Raw genomic sequence first — 18,188 nt, 5'->3', positions numbered from 1 at the left:
ATCATTCTTTAACCTGAATTTGCCTGTTGGGGTTGAGTACAGAAGTGGAGGAAGGGGGAATGAAATATCTGCTAATTCTTGTTCATCTCTAAAACCTTGAGTACTGATCTCTGGGATGGTGGGGAATAAAGCAGCAGGATGGGATGCTTGTCCCATGGAGAAGCTTAGGAGAAAGCAACCTATAACATACTTTTGTTTTTTGTTTTTCTTTGTCTGAAAGAAATAGAACCTGCGGATAACTTTGATCATTCCAAGCTTCTCAGAATGTTGAGTCACATCGCTAGCAGCTCTGGCTTTCGGCCCTTCAGCCATTGCCTCCTCTCCAGGATCCGATCCACAGCTGGCTCCAGACCAAGTATGTATCTTAATCTCAGAGTCAGGTGAGGGTTTCAGGGAAGGAGTATCTGAAGAAGTGGGACTAGAGGGGGAATGGAGAGGTAAAAAGAATTTCTATCACCCTTCAATGTGACTTCTGAAGACCTTCCCACTCTACCTGTTCCTTTTCTTCATTTCTAGTGGACTCCCTGTCAGATTTCCAGACTCCTTTCTCTAACATCTCTCCCATCCCCAAGGCCCTATTTTGGGCCCTCTTAATGAGTGGATGACCTTGCCTTCTACTTCACTGAGAACACTGAAGTTATCCAGAGGGCCACAGAATTTTATTGGAATTGGAAGAGACTCCACCAACCATTTAGTCCAAACCATACCCCAAAAATTAATTCCTACTATGAGATACCTGATAAACAGTCATCTGGCCTCTACTTGGATCCCTTCTGTGAAGGAAATACACTACCTGCTAAGTCAGCCTAGTCTGCCTTTCAACAGTGTTAATAGTTAGGAAGTTTTCCTTTGTATCAACCATAAATCACCGTTTCTGACTTTCAACAATTGGTCCTGGTCCTCTTTCTTCTGTGGCCAAACAGAACAATATTAAATCCTATTCCATTTGACAGCCTTCAAATGCTTGATCACAGGTGTGGTGTCCTCCCTAAATATCTGTGGTTTCTTCATGCCTAGTCCTGAGATGGTGTGGACTTAAAGCCCTTTGCTGTCTTCATTGCCTTTCTTCCGATGCTGGCTTATCAGTGGCCTTCCTAAACTCTGATGTTTGGAACTGAATACAGCATTCTAGCTCTTCTTGAAAACTCTTGTGGCCAGTGCAGGGACTAAAAGCCCCTCATTCCTGGAAGCTGCTGTGCCTCTCTTCATTAGACTCGGGATTTTGTTCATTTTTCAGCTATCTTACCTCACTTTTTTTCATTGAATCCTAGAATTTAAGAGTTGGAAGGCATCTCATTGGTCATCTAGGCCAACTCATACACTGAAGGATTCTCCCTATAACATACCCAATAATGGTCATCCATCCTGTGTTTGCACCCCTCAGAGAAGGGAACTTCTGACTTTTTCAGTAGTTCTGATTGCTAAGAAGTTTTCCTAATGTCTAGCCTGAATTTGCTCTTCAGTTCTTACTGATTTCTGCTCTGTGGGATGAAACCGAACAAGGCTAATCTTTCATCCATAGGACAGTCTTTCAGATTCTTAGCTATCGTGTCCTTAGTATTGAATAGGAAGCTGTCATGTCCCTCCTGAATCTTCTCTTCTGGCTAAAGATGCCTCGTTCCTTCAACCAGTCTTCTTATAATACAGACTTATGCCATGGTGGGGAAGAACCAAAAGCAGCAGGTGATGTGAGGTCAGAAGAAGATCAAAGTGAAGGAACTAGGCATGTTTAACTTGAACTAGGGAGTTTGTCAAAACCTTTGTTTTTTTTTTTCCTAATACAAACTGTCTCTCCCATCTCTCATGAACTCATTCATTTCTATACTACACTTGTAAAACTTCCCCAAGTTTTTTCCATCCTTTCTTGTTTGCTGTAATCTCAGAGGATAAGATTGTCCTTCTTGAAAAGGCTAACTTCTTCGCTGGAGTCTTTTATTTTATCCCTTCCTGTTTCCTTTGGTAGTTTACTCCATTGATTGTTCTGTTTTCCACTGTTATCTTCATTCTCTCTCTATCTATTGACTCCCCCCTTATAGACAAACAGCTAATCATCTGTACTTCCTTCATCCTTCTTAAAAAATGTCTTCCCTTGCCCCTACCATCTCCTCAAGCTATTATATATCTCTTCTCCCTGTCATTGCTAAATTCCTAAAGGAGTAGTTTATACTCATTACCTCCTACAAAGTTTTATAATTTGGCATCCTACCACTCTAGTGAAACAACTCTCACCAGTGACCTCTGAATTGCTAAATCTAGTGGCCTTAGTCTTTATTCCTCTTGACCTTTAATTAGTATCAACACTGTCGACCACCCCTTTCTCTTAGATGCTTTATCCTGGTTTTATCTGTGATACTGCTTTCCTCTTGTTTTCCTACTTTCCTTGCTTCTCCTTCAGCCTACTTTATTGATTCATTATCTTCCTTCTGTCACACTATGTGTGAGTGTTAACAGAAGTTCTTTCTGTTCTAGGTCCTTTTCTTTCTCAACAGTCTCTCTGTTGATGATCTCATCCACTCCCAGTAGGCTTAATTATTACCTCATGTGGAGGATTCCCCAAAACATACCTCTTTTTTGTGTCTTTTATTTTGCTTTTTTCTAAATACATGTAAAAAAATTTTTTTAACATGCATTTTTAAAAATTTTGAGTTTTAACTTCTTTCCCTCTTTTCCTCCCCTCCCCTTCCTTGGAAAGGCAAGTAATTTAATATAGATTATGCATGAGAAGTTATGCAAAACATGCTTCTATATTGGCCATGTTTCAAAAGAAAACACAGACCAGAAAAAAAAATAACCTCAGAGAAAGAAAGTAAAAAAACCCATTTTTCGATCTGCATTCAAATTCCATCAGTTTTTATTTTTCTGGAGGTGGATAGCATTTTTCATTATAAAGTCTTTGGAATTGTCTTGGATCATTGTATTGCTCAGAATAGTTAAGTTATTCTTAGTTGAACTTCATACAATGTCACTGTTACTATATACAGTGTTCTTTTGGTTCTGCTCTCTTCTCCATGTATCAGTTCATGTAAGTCTTCCTGCGTTTTTCTGAAATCATCCTGTTTATCATTTCCTATAGCATAATAGTATTCCATCACAATCATATACCATAAATTGTTCATTCCCCCCAAAACTCTATTTTTAACCCTAATATTTACCCTAAATTGCAATCCTACATCTCCAAATGTAGACATATCCAACCTGAATGTCCTGCTGGCACCTCAAACTCAAAATGTCCATAACTGAATTTCCAACTTCCATATTTCTTTTGATCACTCATTCTTTCAGTCATATAAGCTTGAAAATTTTGTTGTCTTTGCCATTCCATTATTGCTAATATCTAACTGTTAAGTCTTGAAAATTCTCTCCATAGAACATCTCTTAAAGCTGTTACCTTATCTTGATTTATGCCACCACCACTCTGGTTCAAGACATTCATTACTTCTTGCCTTAATAATCTTGCTTTCTTCCATTCTCAAACCTTTCCAGTCTATTCTTTTCACAACTGCCAAAATAATCTTTCAAAGTCACTGATTCCTTGGTATTTTTAGGATAAAATTGAAATACTTTAGACTGGAATTCAAAGCCTATCTGCTATAGCTTTATTTCACATCATTTTTCTTCATGCACTCTACATTTCAATGAAACTAACTACTGGCATTTCCTTGAACTCAACAGGATATTTCCTGCCTCTGTGTATTGTGTCAGCTGTCATCTCCACTGCCTCCTTCATAATCTGTCAAAATTCCCTCTTTCAAAGGCTCAACTCAAGTACCATTTTTTCTGTGAAGCAGACCTTCTCTGATGGTGCCTCCCTTCCACCCCTAGTTGAAAGTGTTCTTTTCCTCCTCAGATTTTCCTGGATGATTTTGTCTGGAACTCTCCTTGACCCCATTATATCTATTTTATATTATATTTACCTTTCTGTATGTCATTTCTTCCTTTAATAGAATGTATGCTTCTTAACCATGTAATTTTTCGTCTTTATACATGTACCTAACATGTGTCTTGTACATGGGTTCTCAATAAATATTTGTGGAGTCCATTTTTTTGTCTGGAAAAAATATAGATAGTAGATTTAATTATAATCTATAAAGTTTATAAAAAAGTTTTAAAAAATATTTGACTTTTGTTTAATTTTTAATTTTTACTTACTGTTTGCTATTACTTTTTTGTTTAATAAATTATAAATGATTATTAATTCTTTAAGCATCAATCTGACCTTAAAAGAATGCACCTCTCAGGCTTTATAAACTTTGACTTACAAGTCAGGAGTCAAGAAAGACTATTTTAAAAAAAACCAGGCAAGTAGAAGAGATGGTGATTTCTCTAGCATTCCTTACACAAAACAAAACTTTTTGATGTTTTTTTTTTTTTTTTTTTTTTGCTTTTTGCTTTTTGGAGGGTGGAAGGTAGGGCAGTTGGGGTTTAAGTGACTTGCCCAAGGTCACACTGCTTGTTTTGTGTTAAATGTCTGAGACTGGATTTGAACTCAGGTCCTCCTGACTCCAGGGTCAGTGCTCTATTCACCGTGCCACCTAGCCACCCCAAAACTTTTTGATGTTTTAAAAAAAATGACAGCATCTCATCCACATCTCTTAATAACAATGTAGATATATTAATAGAATTATGAATTTTCAGATCATGTTGTCCAAACTTAGTCTTTATTTTCTCTGTAGCATTCAACATCCAAATGAAGACTTCACTGTGCGGAAACACATGACTGTCGGTGAAAGCCAATTCTGTTTCTAAGTGGTTCTCCATATTTAATGGCATTAGCTGTCTAGTGACTTCTATTCAGATCATTGAAAGAAACTGTTTTCTGAGTGTTAAGAATGCTTTACCTTTGCAATTTGATTGCATGGCAGTCAATGATAATCTATTGAAAAGTGAAGGAAAGGATCAGCGTCCAACAAGGTCACTTTTCCTTTCAGAACTCATCGCTCCCACCCCCTCTATGCCCTGCTTTTCTTGGTTTCAGGTTCGGTTTTCTTGGTTTAGGGGCCATGGGTCGTCACACTGACAGGGAGGGAAGTTTCAGATCGGACTGACCACAATTTTCTTAATTCAGCAAATAATTACTCAGTATGTACTGTGTAGATGTGGAAGATGCAAAGATAAGTAAGAGAAGGTCCCTGTTGTGAGTTGCCTCTGTGTAATTGTGTGAATCTTTTCTGTTCTATGTGCAGTATGTTTTTATACTAGTCTAGAGCTTGTGCTCCCACAGGCTTCCACTCATTCTTGTTAATAATGCTAAGAACACTGTGGCAGCTCAGTAATGTCAATCAGCTACAATAGCAAAGTTTTTTGAATAGTGATATTGAATTGTAGAATTCAAGCCACCATGTTTTAGCAGCAGGAGGTAGCTGTTTTATTTGGCTTGTATTTTGTTGGGGGTTTTTGTTTGTTAAGGATATTATTTTCCCCTGATCTCCAGATTGTCTCATCCAACGATCGGCCTTCAGACTTAAATTTTCTCGTTCTTGGAGCAACATTCCCTTCATCACAGTGCCCCTCATTCGTACGCATGGCAAGCCTTTTGCCCACCGGAGTGAGCTAAAGCATGCCAAGAGGATTGTGGTGAAACTTGGAAGTGCTGTGGTGACCCGAGGGGATGAATGTGGCCTGGCACTGGGGCGGCTGGCATCTATTGTTGAGCAGGTGATTACACATACACACACACACCCACACACACACAGTCTCACACAAACTCCCACACACACCCCACCTTGGAAATTCAATGTCTTTGCTGACTTAAATACTATGCTCCAGTTATCAGTGTTAAGATGAAAAAGAACAGCTCAAAAAAACCCCTTCCTAATTCACATTTGAGTGAGAAAATCTAGACAGTCCCTTCATCAGTGTAGACCACAGTGACAAAATAAGAAAATGGGGGTCGAGGTGAGCAACATCATAGGGCACCAACAGCAAAATGGGTGTTAGAGTGATGGCATTGTATCCACTCAATTAATTTCCTATTTCAGTTCCTCAGAGAGAAGTGCTATATGTAAATAAAAGGTATATTTATTTAGATGGTAGTGTTTTTTTAATCATGTGATGATAGAATGCATATGGCCTCTCCTTAATTTTACCTTAAAAATCTTCAAGAAGCTATTTTCATTAGACTTTTATGTTAGGGGACAGTCTCTGACGTGAAATTGGTACACAAGATTGTTCTCTTGTTCTTTTTCTACAAAATAATTGTTAGTCTATTCATAGTTTACTCTCAAGGTACTTGTTGACACAGCACCTCCTTTCTACTTCACCTGCATCTTCACCGTCTCATGAAACTGCTACTTTCAAGTTCCTAAATCTTAAATTTCCTCTCCCTGACCCATCCTCTATCCTTTGACATTTCCCAGCTTCCTTGCCTGCATTAAACCTTTGCTTTGTTGTCAGTATGAATTCTGGTCCCGTGATCTCACTTTATCTTAGTCTATTCCTCCATCCCTGAACCTTGTGCTGTCCCGGGTCTTCTCATTTCCTTTTCTGGAGAGCTTCCTACAATTCTCTTGTGGAGAGAGTTTCAAAATGCAGCTGATTTCACCCACTATACATGTATGGTACATAACCTCGCCTAGCCTTCCAGGCTATTCTTTTTCTTTCTATATTTACTCAACAGCATCTATTCTTGAACATTTTTCTTTTCTCTTCAAGCCTATAGCTGTACCTCCTTGTCGTCTTCTTGAACCCTTAAACTTAGCATTCTTCAGTGTTCTGTTCTTGGTCTTTTTTCTTCCCTGTCATTTTCATCCACTTCATTCATTCACTAATTTCAGCTACCACTTCTATACTGATGACTCCCTAGATCTTCATCTCCAGACCAGAGCCATCTTCAGAGTCCAGGACACTTAGACATCCTGCTAGGATCTCAAACACAACATGTCTCAAAACAAGTATTATCTTTTCTCTAAGACCTTCTTCTCCTTTTGACTTAACTCTTTCTGTCATTGGTAACACTATTTCTCCAGTCTCTTTTGGTCAAAACTTTGGTAACATCTATGACTTTTTTTTTGCCTTCATGTTGATTTTACTGACAGTCTTTCTCCTATCAGTGCTGACCTCTTTATTCCTGCTGCCGCCACCCCCCCCCCCCAGTGTAGACAGTATTGTTGCTACACTGTCTGCCACACAAATAGTACTGTTTCAGTAACTTAAAAAATGTTTTATTGAAACTTTTTTAACATTGATGTTATTACCAGTAATACTCTTCCTACAACCCTCTCCCTGCCAATAGAACCCTGCCTTATAACAAACAAATATTGTTAAGTCAAACCAACATATTGACCATGTCTGACCTTTGTGTAGAGAGAAGAGAGAAGGTGTATTTTGCCATTAGTTCTCTTAATGTCAAGATTGGTTATTGTATTAATCAGACTTGTAATGTTCTTCAGTGTTTTATATTATTGCGGTTATTGTGTAAATTTGTCTTCTTGGTTCTGTTTACTTTTTTAAAATTTAATTTTTTCAGATAACAAAAGGTTTTGCTTGCTTTTGAATTGGTTCATATAAGTTGTTTAAAGTTCCTCAGAATTGTACATATTTGTTATTTATTTCTGTGTATGCAATATCCCATTGCATTTATTTGCCACATTGGTTCAGACATTACCCAATTGATGTGTATCCACTTTTCTGTCTTCCTTTCTCCCTCCCTCTCTCCCTCCCTTCCTTCTTTCTTTCCTTCTCCACTCCCCTCCTTTCTTCCTTTCTACAAAAAGTGCTTCTGTAGATACTTTCATATATGTCAGACTTGTACCTACATCTTTGACTTTGGGTATATGTCCATAGTGTTATTACTGGGACAAAGAATATGTGTAGTTGTGACTTTTAGTATAGTTCTAATATCTTACAGAATAGTAGGCCCAATATGTAGTTCTACCAACAGTGCATCAATATGCCTGTATTCCCACAACCTCGCCAACATTTACCATCTTCTTATTTTGTCATCTTTACCAATTTTATGATATGAGGTGAAACTTTTGAGTTTTTAAATTTGCATTTTTTAATTAATCATTTGGAACATTCTTTCATATGGTTTCTGATAGGTTCTATGTTTTCATGTGAAAACTACCTGTTATATCTTCTGGCCATGTACCAATTAAATACTCCTTGTTTTATATATTTATATCAGTTCTCTATATTTCTTGGATATTAGGTATCAGAACTATTTGATATGAAAATTCTTTCCCCTCCATTAGTATCCTCACTTACTATTCTAGTTGCATTGATTTTGTTGATACAGACGCTGTTAAATTTTATGTGAGGCTTTCTTCTTTCTAGCAGCTGATCACAATTTGTCGTCTTTGGTTTATATTCAGGATCAGTTAGGTAGGCCTGCAGTTATCAAGGGTGTACTATGTCCCCATGCACATGGTTCAGCCTGACTGTATCTCTCTCTCCGCGCTTATTGTTCCCCTCCCTGTCTGGTTTACTGATTGCTCAGCTTCCAAACTCCAGAGGCCTTTCTCCTTTTCTCTGAGTAGTAGTAGGTAGACTTGACATGTGCGTGGTGTGGTGTCTCACCATCATCAGATCATCTTTCTCATCTTTGTGGGCATTCTCCTCATGTGACTTCAGGATTTTCAGTTTTCAGACTGTACAGTTCCAAAAATGTTGCCTTTGAAACCTCCTAATCGTCTAATTCTTTTTTCTTCTTACTTCAAGTAGAGCCATCAGGTATAGGGTGTCTGATGTGTTTCTTTCCTAGGAGGTCATTTATCCTTTCTTGAGAATAGTCTTCATCTAGGCCTTTGGTTCCAGTGAGGCAAAGGCCAGGAAGGAATCTACATTTATGCATTTAAAAATTGTCTGTTTTGTTTTATTATTTTATTTAATATTTATATTAATTATAATATTCTTTACTAAGATAATATTAACTATTATATTGCACTGATACTAATATTTATAAATATTAACATATTTATGTTTTATTTATGTTCCTTGTATAAAAATTGAAGTAGATTCTTAATGGGTCTTTCTACCTCCAGAGCATTTTTGTGCAATTAGATGTTATCTTTATGCATTGATCTGGTCAAATTAATTTCTCAGAGCTCTTCAGTAGTTTCCAGTTCATTAACATTGAGATTTCCTCTGAGTGTGTTGCTGAGCTGCGTTTTAGGTGCCGACCACACAGAGATTAGAAAATGGTACATTTTGCCTCAAGGAGTTTTCATTGCCACCAGGGGTTATTATGTACACAGGATACAATTTGAACTGAGGAACCTGAAGGCTCCTCCTTTTGATGTTCAGTGCCCTTCACAATCATGCATCATCTTATATTACTTCCTTTCAAGGGTTCTGTGTCCTTATCCAACTCGACTACTCCTTGCCCTGCCCTTTATACTATGTTTTTTTTTTTTTGCACATGCTGTTCCATATATCTAGATGCCTTTGGCAGTCTGCTAGAGTCTGTGGACACTACCTCAGAGTAAGTTTTCTTAAATGAATAAAATAAGATTAATGGTATTATAAAGGAAACCAGTTAAGTTGAAATACAGTTGTCAGAATATTAAAAAACAAGTTCACATACCTTTTTCTAGAGTTTCTTGGAGGTCAGTTAAAGGAGGTAGGATAGAGGTACTGAAAGTTTTTTAAGTGAGAAAGTAACATTAATGAAAACTGTTTCAGATATGGAATCTGGCAATCTAATTATATAGGATTAATTGGAAGAAGAGACTGGAAACTCTTTTGACAGACTATCATGTTCCTTTATAGGAAATACAGTAGGAATGGCAGAAAACAAGCACTACATCAGGACTGAAAGTCTTCAGGCATTAGATATTAGAACTAAATAGTCTGATCTAGTGAATTGTCTAGGCTTTCTCATACTGACTGGATTTTTTGCACCTGGGCTAAGGCAGGAAGCCACAGCCCTACACCTAATTCTCAGTGGTTCCTGGTGATTAGTGCAGGCATTACATCTTCAAGGAGACTCTGGGGGCAGGTATAGGCTGACCAATGCTTCCACTCCTGAAATCAAGATTAAAATGTGAAAGGAGGAGTGGGATCAACTTTTGCTCGGTGCACGTGGGTACCCGCCTTTGGCCCTCTGTTTTAGGGCTAATGACTGAATACCTGAATCACAGAGCTGGAAGGGAACCTTAGAGATTGTCTAGTCCAACCCCTTTGTGACAGTGGAGAGGATTCCTGGGCTTATATCTCCTCTTCCTGGCAGGTGTCAGTGCTACAGAATCAAGGCCGAGAGATGATCCTGGTCACCAGTGGGGCTGTAGCCTTTGGGAAGCAGCGACTGCGGCATGAAATCCTCTTGTCTCAGAGTGTGCGGCAAGCTCTGCATTCGGGACAGAATCAACTTAATGAGATGGTAGGTCATGAGTGCTCAGGATGCTTAAAGACGTGCCCCTGTTCTTCCTAATGACATGCTGTCTTGTGGATCTGTTGCAGGCGATTCCTGTCTTAGAGGCACGAGCCTGTGCGGCTGCTGGGCAGAGTGGGCTGATGGCCCTGTACGAGGCGATGTTCACACAGTATAGCATCTGTGCTGCCCAGGTGAGAGCCTGTCACACTGATTGACAAGCCTAGAAGTTCATCCTCAGCTTTTCTGTGAATTCAGTAGCTTAAGGTAGAAAGGAGAGAGAGGAAGGACAGCTACTATGTGCCAAGTACCGTGCTAAGCACTTGTCAAACATCTCATCTGGCCCTCACAACAATCCTAGGAGGTAGGTGCTGTTATCATCCCCATTTTATAGGCAGAGGTTAGGTAACTTGGCTAGGGTCACCCAGCAAGGAAGTATCTCACGTCAGATTTGAACCTAGGTCTCCCTGATGTCAGACCCTGCTCTCTGTGTCCTGTGATACCCCCTGCACACTGCCTCAGACCAAGGATGGTTTGCATTTCCCTTTGTGCTTCTGCCTCTCTTGATAATAGGATCCCTCATCCAGACTCTTTAATTAGTTTTGATTTGAACAAGTGCATACCAGAAGAGAGAGTTTGTATGTTGTAATTATTACCCTGAATGTGGTGGTGGTCTTGCTGTGGTTTCTTGATACTTGGCCAGAGGCCCTCCCCATAGGCCAGGCCTTTCCAATTCAGGTCCCTTTATAACCATGGTTTTTAAACTCATCCAACTGTCCAGCATTACAGATAATAGAATAAGCCCAGACAGACTTGAACAGGGTCACCAGCGTGTGCAGGAGCCAGGACTGAAATCAGGTGCTCTCACATTTTTCCCATTTACCACTGTGTCTGGTGTCATCCTATACACAGGTGCCAGACCTTCAAGATTCTACTTTTACTTTTTAAGTAGAATGGACTAGAGGATCTCTGATGCCTCTTTCAGCTCAAACATTCTTACATAATCAAAATAGACAAGTTGATTTTTATTGCAGAGCTCAAAAATCCACTTAAGAAGTATTAAGTGCCTTCCATATGCTGGGTGATGAAGCTATAAAGATTTTTAAAGGCTAAGTTCCCTACCCATAGAGAGCTTACAGTTTAACAAGGTCATGATGCATGAGCACAAATGGAGATGTCCCACGGAAGTGCATCAGAGAAGTCAGAACAGAAAGGCAGAGATGAAGGACAGAAAGGAAGATGTGAAACCTCCTGGGTAAGGTGGTACCACCACTAGTCCTGCAAAGGAAGGATTTCACATCAAGATGTAGACAAAGGTTGTTTCTGAGTTGTCAGATGGTACACCCAAACCCATGACTAGGAAAAAGGGCCAGAGGAGATCAGGACAGGACTGGGAGTCCTGCTGGGGCAGTGTTCAGGGCAGTGTGTATGAAGTAGGACTACAATGAGGGATCGGGTCCACAGGCTGTAGTGTCTCAGATGGCAGTTTGAGGAGTTAATCTTTTAGGCAATGGGGAGCCATTGAAGGAATTTTAAGTTGCTGGAAAGCCCATTACTATTTCAAAGGGCGTTGAGAGCTCTCTTCTGATGCCCGTAGTGCTGGTGCACAACATGAAGTACATTTGCCACAAACTGCTAAGTCACCCATCTTCCTTTCTGTTGCCTTTGTTTATCTGTATCTTATCTCTCTTATTTTTCTCTGATCATTTTCCCCTTCTGTTTCCATGGTTCTGATTTTTCTGTTTCTATCTTTTTTTGCCTCTCTGTCTCTCTTTCTCTGTCTCTCCCTTTCTCATTTAAAATTGTCAAACCATTAAATATCTTGACTCTTTAACTGTTGTTTCTGATGTATAGTTGTCCAAGTGTTTCACCTTATTTGCTAATCTCTCTGTAGATAGCAATTCTTGGGCCTCTTGTTACTCGCAGGTGTTTTTATCTCCATGTGGACTTTAACTTTTGTCCCTCGGCCCCTTATCTTCTCTAATCATCCTTTACAAAAGGCCTTTGTCCATGCCTTTCTGAGAATCTTAAGTAAGTTGTGTGACCTTGTCTAGGATCTAAACAGGTTTGCTAAGTTTCATTTTTTCCGTTGTGGAATCTGGGCTCTCTCGTCTCTGATTTACTTCTCCAAGTTTGCCCACTTCACTCATGGGGATAGGTTTCCTATGTCCATGGTCAGGGTCATGGCTCTGTGACTTGCAGAACTTTTTTCTTAAAGAACTTTTTTGGGCTTTTTTCAAGCTTTACTTCTTCCCTTCTCTTAAGAGCTTTTTTTTTTATTGCTAGTTTTATTCTTTTCTGTGTTCTCCATTACCACCAACAGTTTTACTGGAGCAGGGCTTCTTAACTGGGGGGTCTGTGAAACTGTTTTCAAAGATGTCTTGATAACCATATTTAAATGTCAGTGGTTTCTTTGTAATACTGTGGATTTTATGCTATGCACTTAATAATGTTCTGAGAAGGGATCCGTAGGCTTCACCAGACTGTCACAGGGATCCATGGTGCAAGAAAGGTTAAGAACCCTCACTGAATTGACAGCTGCTTCATCCTGAGTGGTTGTGGTAGAAGGCCCATTTACCACATGACTATTATCTTGACGTGGCCACCTAGCCAGGTAGTTGAGGTAGCATCTTCTCCGTGTGTATTTAGCCTGAGGGTTCTCTGATTCTTTCTCTCTGATACTTTTTATTTATTTGTTCTTAGATTTTAGTGACCAACCTGGATTTTCATGATGAGCAGAAACGGCGGAACCTCAATGGAACACTCCATGAGCTGCTCCGCATGAACATAGTCCCAATTGTCAACACAAATGATGCTGTTGTCCCCCCAGCTGAGCCCAATAGTGACCTGCAGGGGGTAAATGTGGGTAAAGTATTCCTCTGGGTGGAGCCTATTGGAGCTACTAATGCCTGCTGTACTGCATGTACTAACCACCCCAAGATATGAGAGCATTGATGAGAGTGAGGTGAAGAATTCATCAAGGAGGCTGCGATCATGAAGATGAAAGAGTTTGGTGAACACTGAGTGAAATAGGAATTTTAGTAGGACCAAGTGGCCTGCATTCCTAGGAATATAACTCATTCACGTTGTACAGTAGATGGGAAGCTGCCTGATGCTTCAAAGAGGGGTCATAGAACCCGAGCGTGGGAGCTGGGAGAAGGGACTCGACCCCTCACTTTACAGATAAGGAAACTGAGACCCAGGGAGCAAGTGGAGGCAGGACTGGAAGACAAGGTTCTCCCACTCTAGGTCTGGTTCTCCACTAAGGTTTTCTCAGGAAGAATGAGCAGAGAAGACTAAGTTCCTTAGACTGCAGGAACTTTGGCTTTGTTTGCTGCTTGTGCATAGCTTCATGTTTATCTGGGTTCCTTCTTAAGTAGTGTGGTTCATTCATGATATTTTATCTGAATTCTAGGTCATTAGTGTTAAAGATAATGACAGTTTGGCTGCCCGTCTGGCTGTGGAAATGAAAACTGACCTCTTGATTGTGCTTTCAGATGTAGAAGGTATGTGGTGATATTATTTTCTTTTCATCTGTGACCACACTAAATGAGTGTTGTCTAAGGTCCCTTCATGGTTTTGGAACCTGGTACACACTGCACTGTCTTTCTTCATTTTCTTCTTCTTAGAGTTTGGCACACTTGCTTCCTGGCTGACTCTAGCTCTCCTCATTTAAAAAAAAAAATCAGTTTAATTTTATTTTCAGTTCTGAATTGACTCCCTCCCACAACCACTGAGAAGACAAGAAAAACAAAATCCATTACAAATATGTGTAGTTAAGCAAAAGAAATTTGTGTGTTATCCACATCCAGAAAAAGAGTAAAGAAAATCCATCTGTACTACGAGTCCATCAACTCTCTATCTGGAATAGCATGTTTCTTTGTGTGTCCTATGGGATTTGGTTAGTCATTATGTTGATCAGAGTTAACTAGGACTTTGAAGGTTCATTATCTTAATCATAATTGTTGTTACTATATAATTGTTCTTCTGGTTCTGCTCACTTCATTTTGCATCAGTTCATATAAATGTTCTCAAGTTTTTTTCTGAAATCATCCCCTTTATCATTTCTTACAGGAAAATAATATTCCTTCACATTCATATACCATAAAACTTGTTTAGCCATTCCTCAATGGATAAATACCCCTCACTTTCTTATTTTTTGCCATTACCAAAAGAGCTGCTATAAATATTTTTGAATGTATGGGTTCTTGTCCCCTTTCTTTTATCTCTTTGAGGTAGACAATTAATAGTATCATTGGGTCAAAGGCTATGCACATTTGAATAGTTTGGGGGGCATGTTTCCAAATTGCTTTACAGTATGGTTGTACCAATTCACAGCTTTACCAACAATGCAGTATTGGATCTGTTTTCCCACTGCCCTTACAGCATTTGTCATTTTCCTTTTCTGTCGTGTTATCTAATCTGATGGATATGAGGTAGTACCTCAGAATTGTTATAATTTGCATTTCTCTTAGTGTTTTAGAGCATTTTTTTTCATACGGCTATTGATAGCTTGGATTTCTTCCTTGAAAGACTGCCTCTTCATATCCTTTGTCCATTTATTGCTTGGGGAATGGCTCTTTTTCTTGAATCAGAAAAATTTGACTCACTAAATCTGACTCGTATCCTATATATCTTAGCACTGAGATCTTTATCAGAGAAACTTCCTACAAAGATTTTTCAGGTTTCCTGCTTTTCTTCTGAACTTGGCTGCATTGGTTTTGTTTGTGCAAAAACCTTTGACTTTTAATTAATAAAATTATCCATTTTGTGTTCTATGAACCTCTCTGTCTCTTGTTTGGTCATGAACTCTTCTCTTAAGCCAGAGACCTGACAAGTAATTTCTTCCATCTTCCATTAATTTGGGAATGGAGTGGAATGGAGATGTTAGGCCATTTGGTGCATATATACTCAGTATTGCTATTTATTCATTGCATTATTATTATTATTGTATCTTTTAATACGGGGTAGTTTCCCTGTTTATCTTTTACTTAGGTCTATTTTTGCTTTTATTTTGTCTGAGATCGTTGCCACTATTGTCTTCATTTCAACCAAAACATAATAGATTCTGCTTATTTTAGTTTTATGAGTATTTTTCTGTTTAAAATTTGTTTCTTGTCAGCAATATATTGTTTGTTGAATTTTGGTTTCTATTTTGTCCTGCTGTCCTTTTCCATTTTATGGGTGAGTTCATCCTGTGCATTGTAGCAGCAAGCACCCCAGCGTCCCTAGGGTCACTGCCAACACAGGTTCTTAGATCTGCTTTGTTATAGGAAAGCAACTCAAAATGGGTTAACAAGCTTACTTTAATCAGTCAAATATGTATCGTTTACCTAGTTCAGGGGGAAAAGGTCAGCACCCCGAACTTCAGAATATACAGACAGAATTATAAAGACAGAAAAACAGATCAAGTAGAAAGTTTCCAAACTGTCCAACCATTACATCCATACCAAATCAACATCTGGGTTTCAAAGCCGGGGGGCCTGGACAACGGCTTCCCAGAGTTTCATCTGATCAAATCACAGAACACTTCTCAAAGTGAGCCCCAAAACAGAGCTACACATCAGGGCTTATATAGCCTTCTCCTGCTGGCTCAGAGAATGTAACAACCTTATTGACCCACTGGCCAATCAAAAAGTATCTACTGAAAAACAAGCCTCCCACCCCAGGCTCCAGGTGCACTTTAGCCTAGGGGCAGGGAAAATCTTTAAATTTGCATTTCCATTACATGCATATTCATAGTTATTCCTGTGTGTTTCTCTCCATCCAATTTTATTAATTTTTCTACTTTTTTTTTTCCCATGTTCCCTCTTTAAGAGTGTTAGTTTTGCTTCTGGCTACTGCCTCATTTAATCTACTTTTACTCTTGTTTCCTCCTTTCTTTTCCCTTAACCCTTTTCCTTGTTGGCTAAGATGAATTTCTGTATCCAACTGTGTTTATGTGTATTCTTCCCTTCTTGAACCAGTTCAGATGTTGCTGCTCCCCCCACTCCTCTGTTGTATAAACTCTTTCTTGCATACTCCTGTTATTAATTTCCCCCATTTGTTCTCTTCCTTCTCCCTTTTGCCAGTATATTTCTTTTCCCTGCCTTGTAGTCCTTTATGATTTCTCATTCATATATTACCTTGTTATGCTACTCTTAAGCCCTGCATTTGTATGTCAGATTTTCTACTCAGCTCTGGTCTTTTCATCAGGAATTGCAAGTTCTCAATTTCATTAAAGTCCATTTTTTTCCACCTGTAAGATTATACTCAGTTTTGATGGATAGATTATTCTGCTTTCTGAATATCCAATTTTGAACTATCTTCCTTTTTTTATAGTGGTGGCTGCTAAATCATGTGTTATATCTAACCATAGCACCTCAGTACCTGAATGCTTTGTTTCTGGCTTGCAGCATTTTTCATGTAACTGGAAGTTCTGTATTTTGGTTGTAACATTCTGGGGGGGGGGGTGTTCATTTTGGAGTTTCTTTAAAGATGTGAATGGTGGAGTCTTTCAGTTTTCTTCTTTTCCTTCTGCTTCTTAAATAACAGGCAAGCTTTCTTTTAAGATTGCTTGAAATAATTTTTAGGCTCCTTTTTTTTGTAGTCACATAGTTCTTAAACTGTCTTTCCTTGATGTGTTTTGCAGGTCAGTTGCTTTTCCTAAGAGATACTTCCCATTTCTGTTTTTTTTTTTTCAGCCTTTTGACTTTGTGTTTTGATTTCTTATGCAGTCAGTAGATTCCATTTGACCCATTCTAATTCTCAAAGACTTGTTTTCTTCAGTGATATTTTTGTACTTCTTTTACCAAGTGGTTAATTTTCTTTTCATACCTTTCTTCCTTAGCTCTTACTTGGTTTTAAAAGTCTTTTTTTTTAACTTCTAGGAATTCTACATTTTATTTAAGGTTATATATATATATAAATTTATAAAAACATTTATAAATGTTTTCAAGTCCATTTCATCTTCTGAGTTTGTCTTGAGTTCCCCTGTCACCATTTTAGCACTTTATGGTCAGGTTTTAGAGCATTGCTTAGAATTATCCACACTTCAGCTTCATAAAAAAAAAGGTATAGATAGCATCAGTGGAACACATAAGTATGAAATTGTACGATGTGAGACCCGAGTTCTGGTGTTTTAATCAGATACACTTTTTTTTGTATACAAGTTTTGCTTCGTTTATGAAGTTGAGCAAATGATTCCGTTGGCTGTTTTGGTGAGATAATGTGAGGATTTAGATGAATTAATGACTGCATATTAGTGTTTTACCCTGCTTGGTACTACATGGAAATAATGCAGGGCTCCTCAGGATATCTTAGTCAGCTTCCTCTCCAGTGGTTCACAGTAGTAATAACAGTCAACTTAACTTGTGATGTAAGAAAGCTATGTTTTTTTTTTAATCTATAAGTTTATTAAACTAACTTACTTTGTAAGGTTTACCCTGATAATATTCTAACAAATAAATTGGCTTTATATTTTGAGTTTGGTAGATTTCAAAGAACCAATTTTCCTGTTCTTTCACCATTGCTGGAACTGTTTTGAATCTTGTTTAAGAGTTCAATGGGAAAGTTTTGTTGGATGCATGTGAGTGCATTTGTGTCCTGTTTTCCTGTCTCTCTTCTAAAGAAAATGACATGATGGACTTTACAATCTTTGTTTCAGGTCTTTTTGACCGTCCTCCAGGATCAGATGATTCCAAACTCATTGATATTTTTTACCCTGGAGACCAGCAATCTGTGACATTTGGAACCAAGTCTAGAGTAGGATTGGGTGGCATGGAGGCCAAGGTAGGAAGAGAATTGACTGTTGTTAAATTATAAAATAAGATTGTTTTAAATCACTTTAAAATGTCTAATGTCTTAAATGACTTTTGTGAATGTTTTATATAGGACCCTT

At 38.6% G+C, this 18,188-nt stretch overlaps 1 protein-coding gene across 6 annotated transcripts in view; it reads left to right on the top strand.

Moving 5' to 3' along the window:
• The window catches only part of ALDH18A1 (aldehyde dehydrogenase 18 family member A1), a 63,633-nt gene that overhangs the window by 15,625 nt on the left and 29,820 nt on the right, over positions 1-18,188 (top strand). For 3 of the 6 annotated variants that reach the window (XM_069067087.1, XM_069067084.1, XM_069067085.1), the window contains exons 2-8: positions 221-355; positions 5,432-5,655; positions 10,169-10,318; positions 10,399-10,503; positions 13,013-13,171; positions 13,725-13,815; positions 17,955-18,079. In XM_069067087.1, coding sequence (XP_068923188.1) covers positions 265-355; positions 5,432-5,655; positions 10,169-10,318; positions 10,399-10,503; positions 13,013-13,171; positions 13,725-13,815; positions 17,955-18,079 — 945 coding nt within the window. In that variant the 5' untranslated portion in view covers positions 221-264. Of the gene's footprint in view, positions 1-220; positions 356-5,431; positions 5,656-10,168; positions 10,319-10,398; positions 10,504-13,012; positions 13,172-13,724; positions 13,816-17,954; positions 18,080-18,188 lie in introns of those variants that run through there. The other 3 variants (XM_069067088.1, XM_069067086.1, XM_069067089.1) reach the window with 3 other exon arrangements.

Source organism: Petaurus breviceps, unplaced genomic scaffold, assembly GCF_028583685.1.
Source record: "Petaurus breviceps papuanus isolate PSGF00001 unplaced genomic scaffold, PetGlider_PUasm1.0 90740, whole genome shotgun sequence".
In the NCBI taxonomy this organism is placed as follows: Eukaryota; Metazoa; Chordata; class Mammalia; order Diprotodontia; family Petauridae; genus Petaurus; species Petaurus breviceps.
The sequence above is the reverse complement of the archived record's forward strand: the minus strand, read 5'-3'. Positions and strand labels throughout refer to the sequence as shown.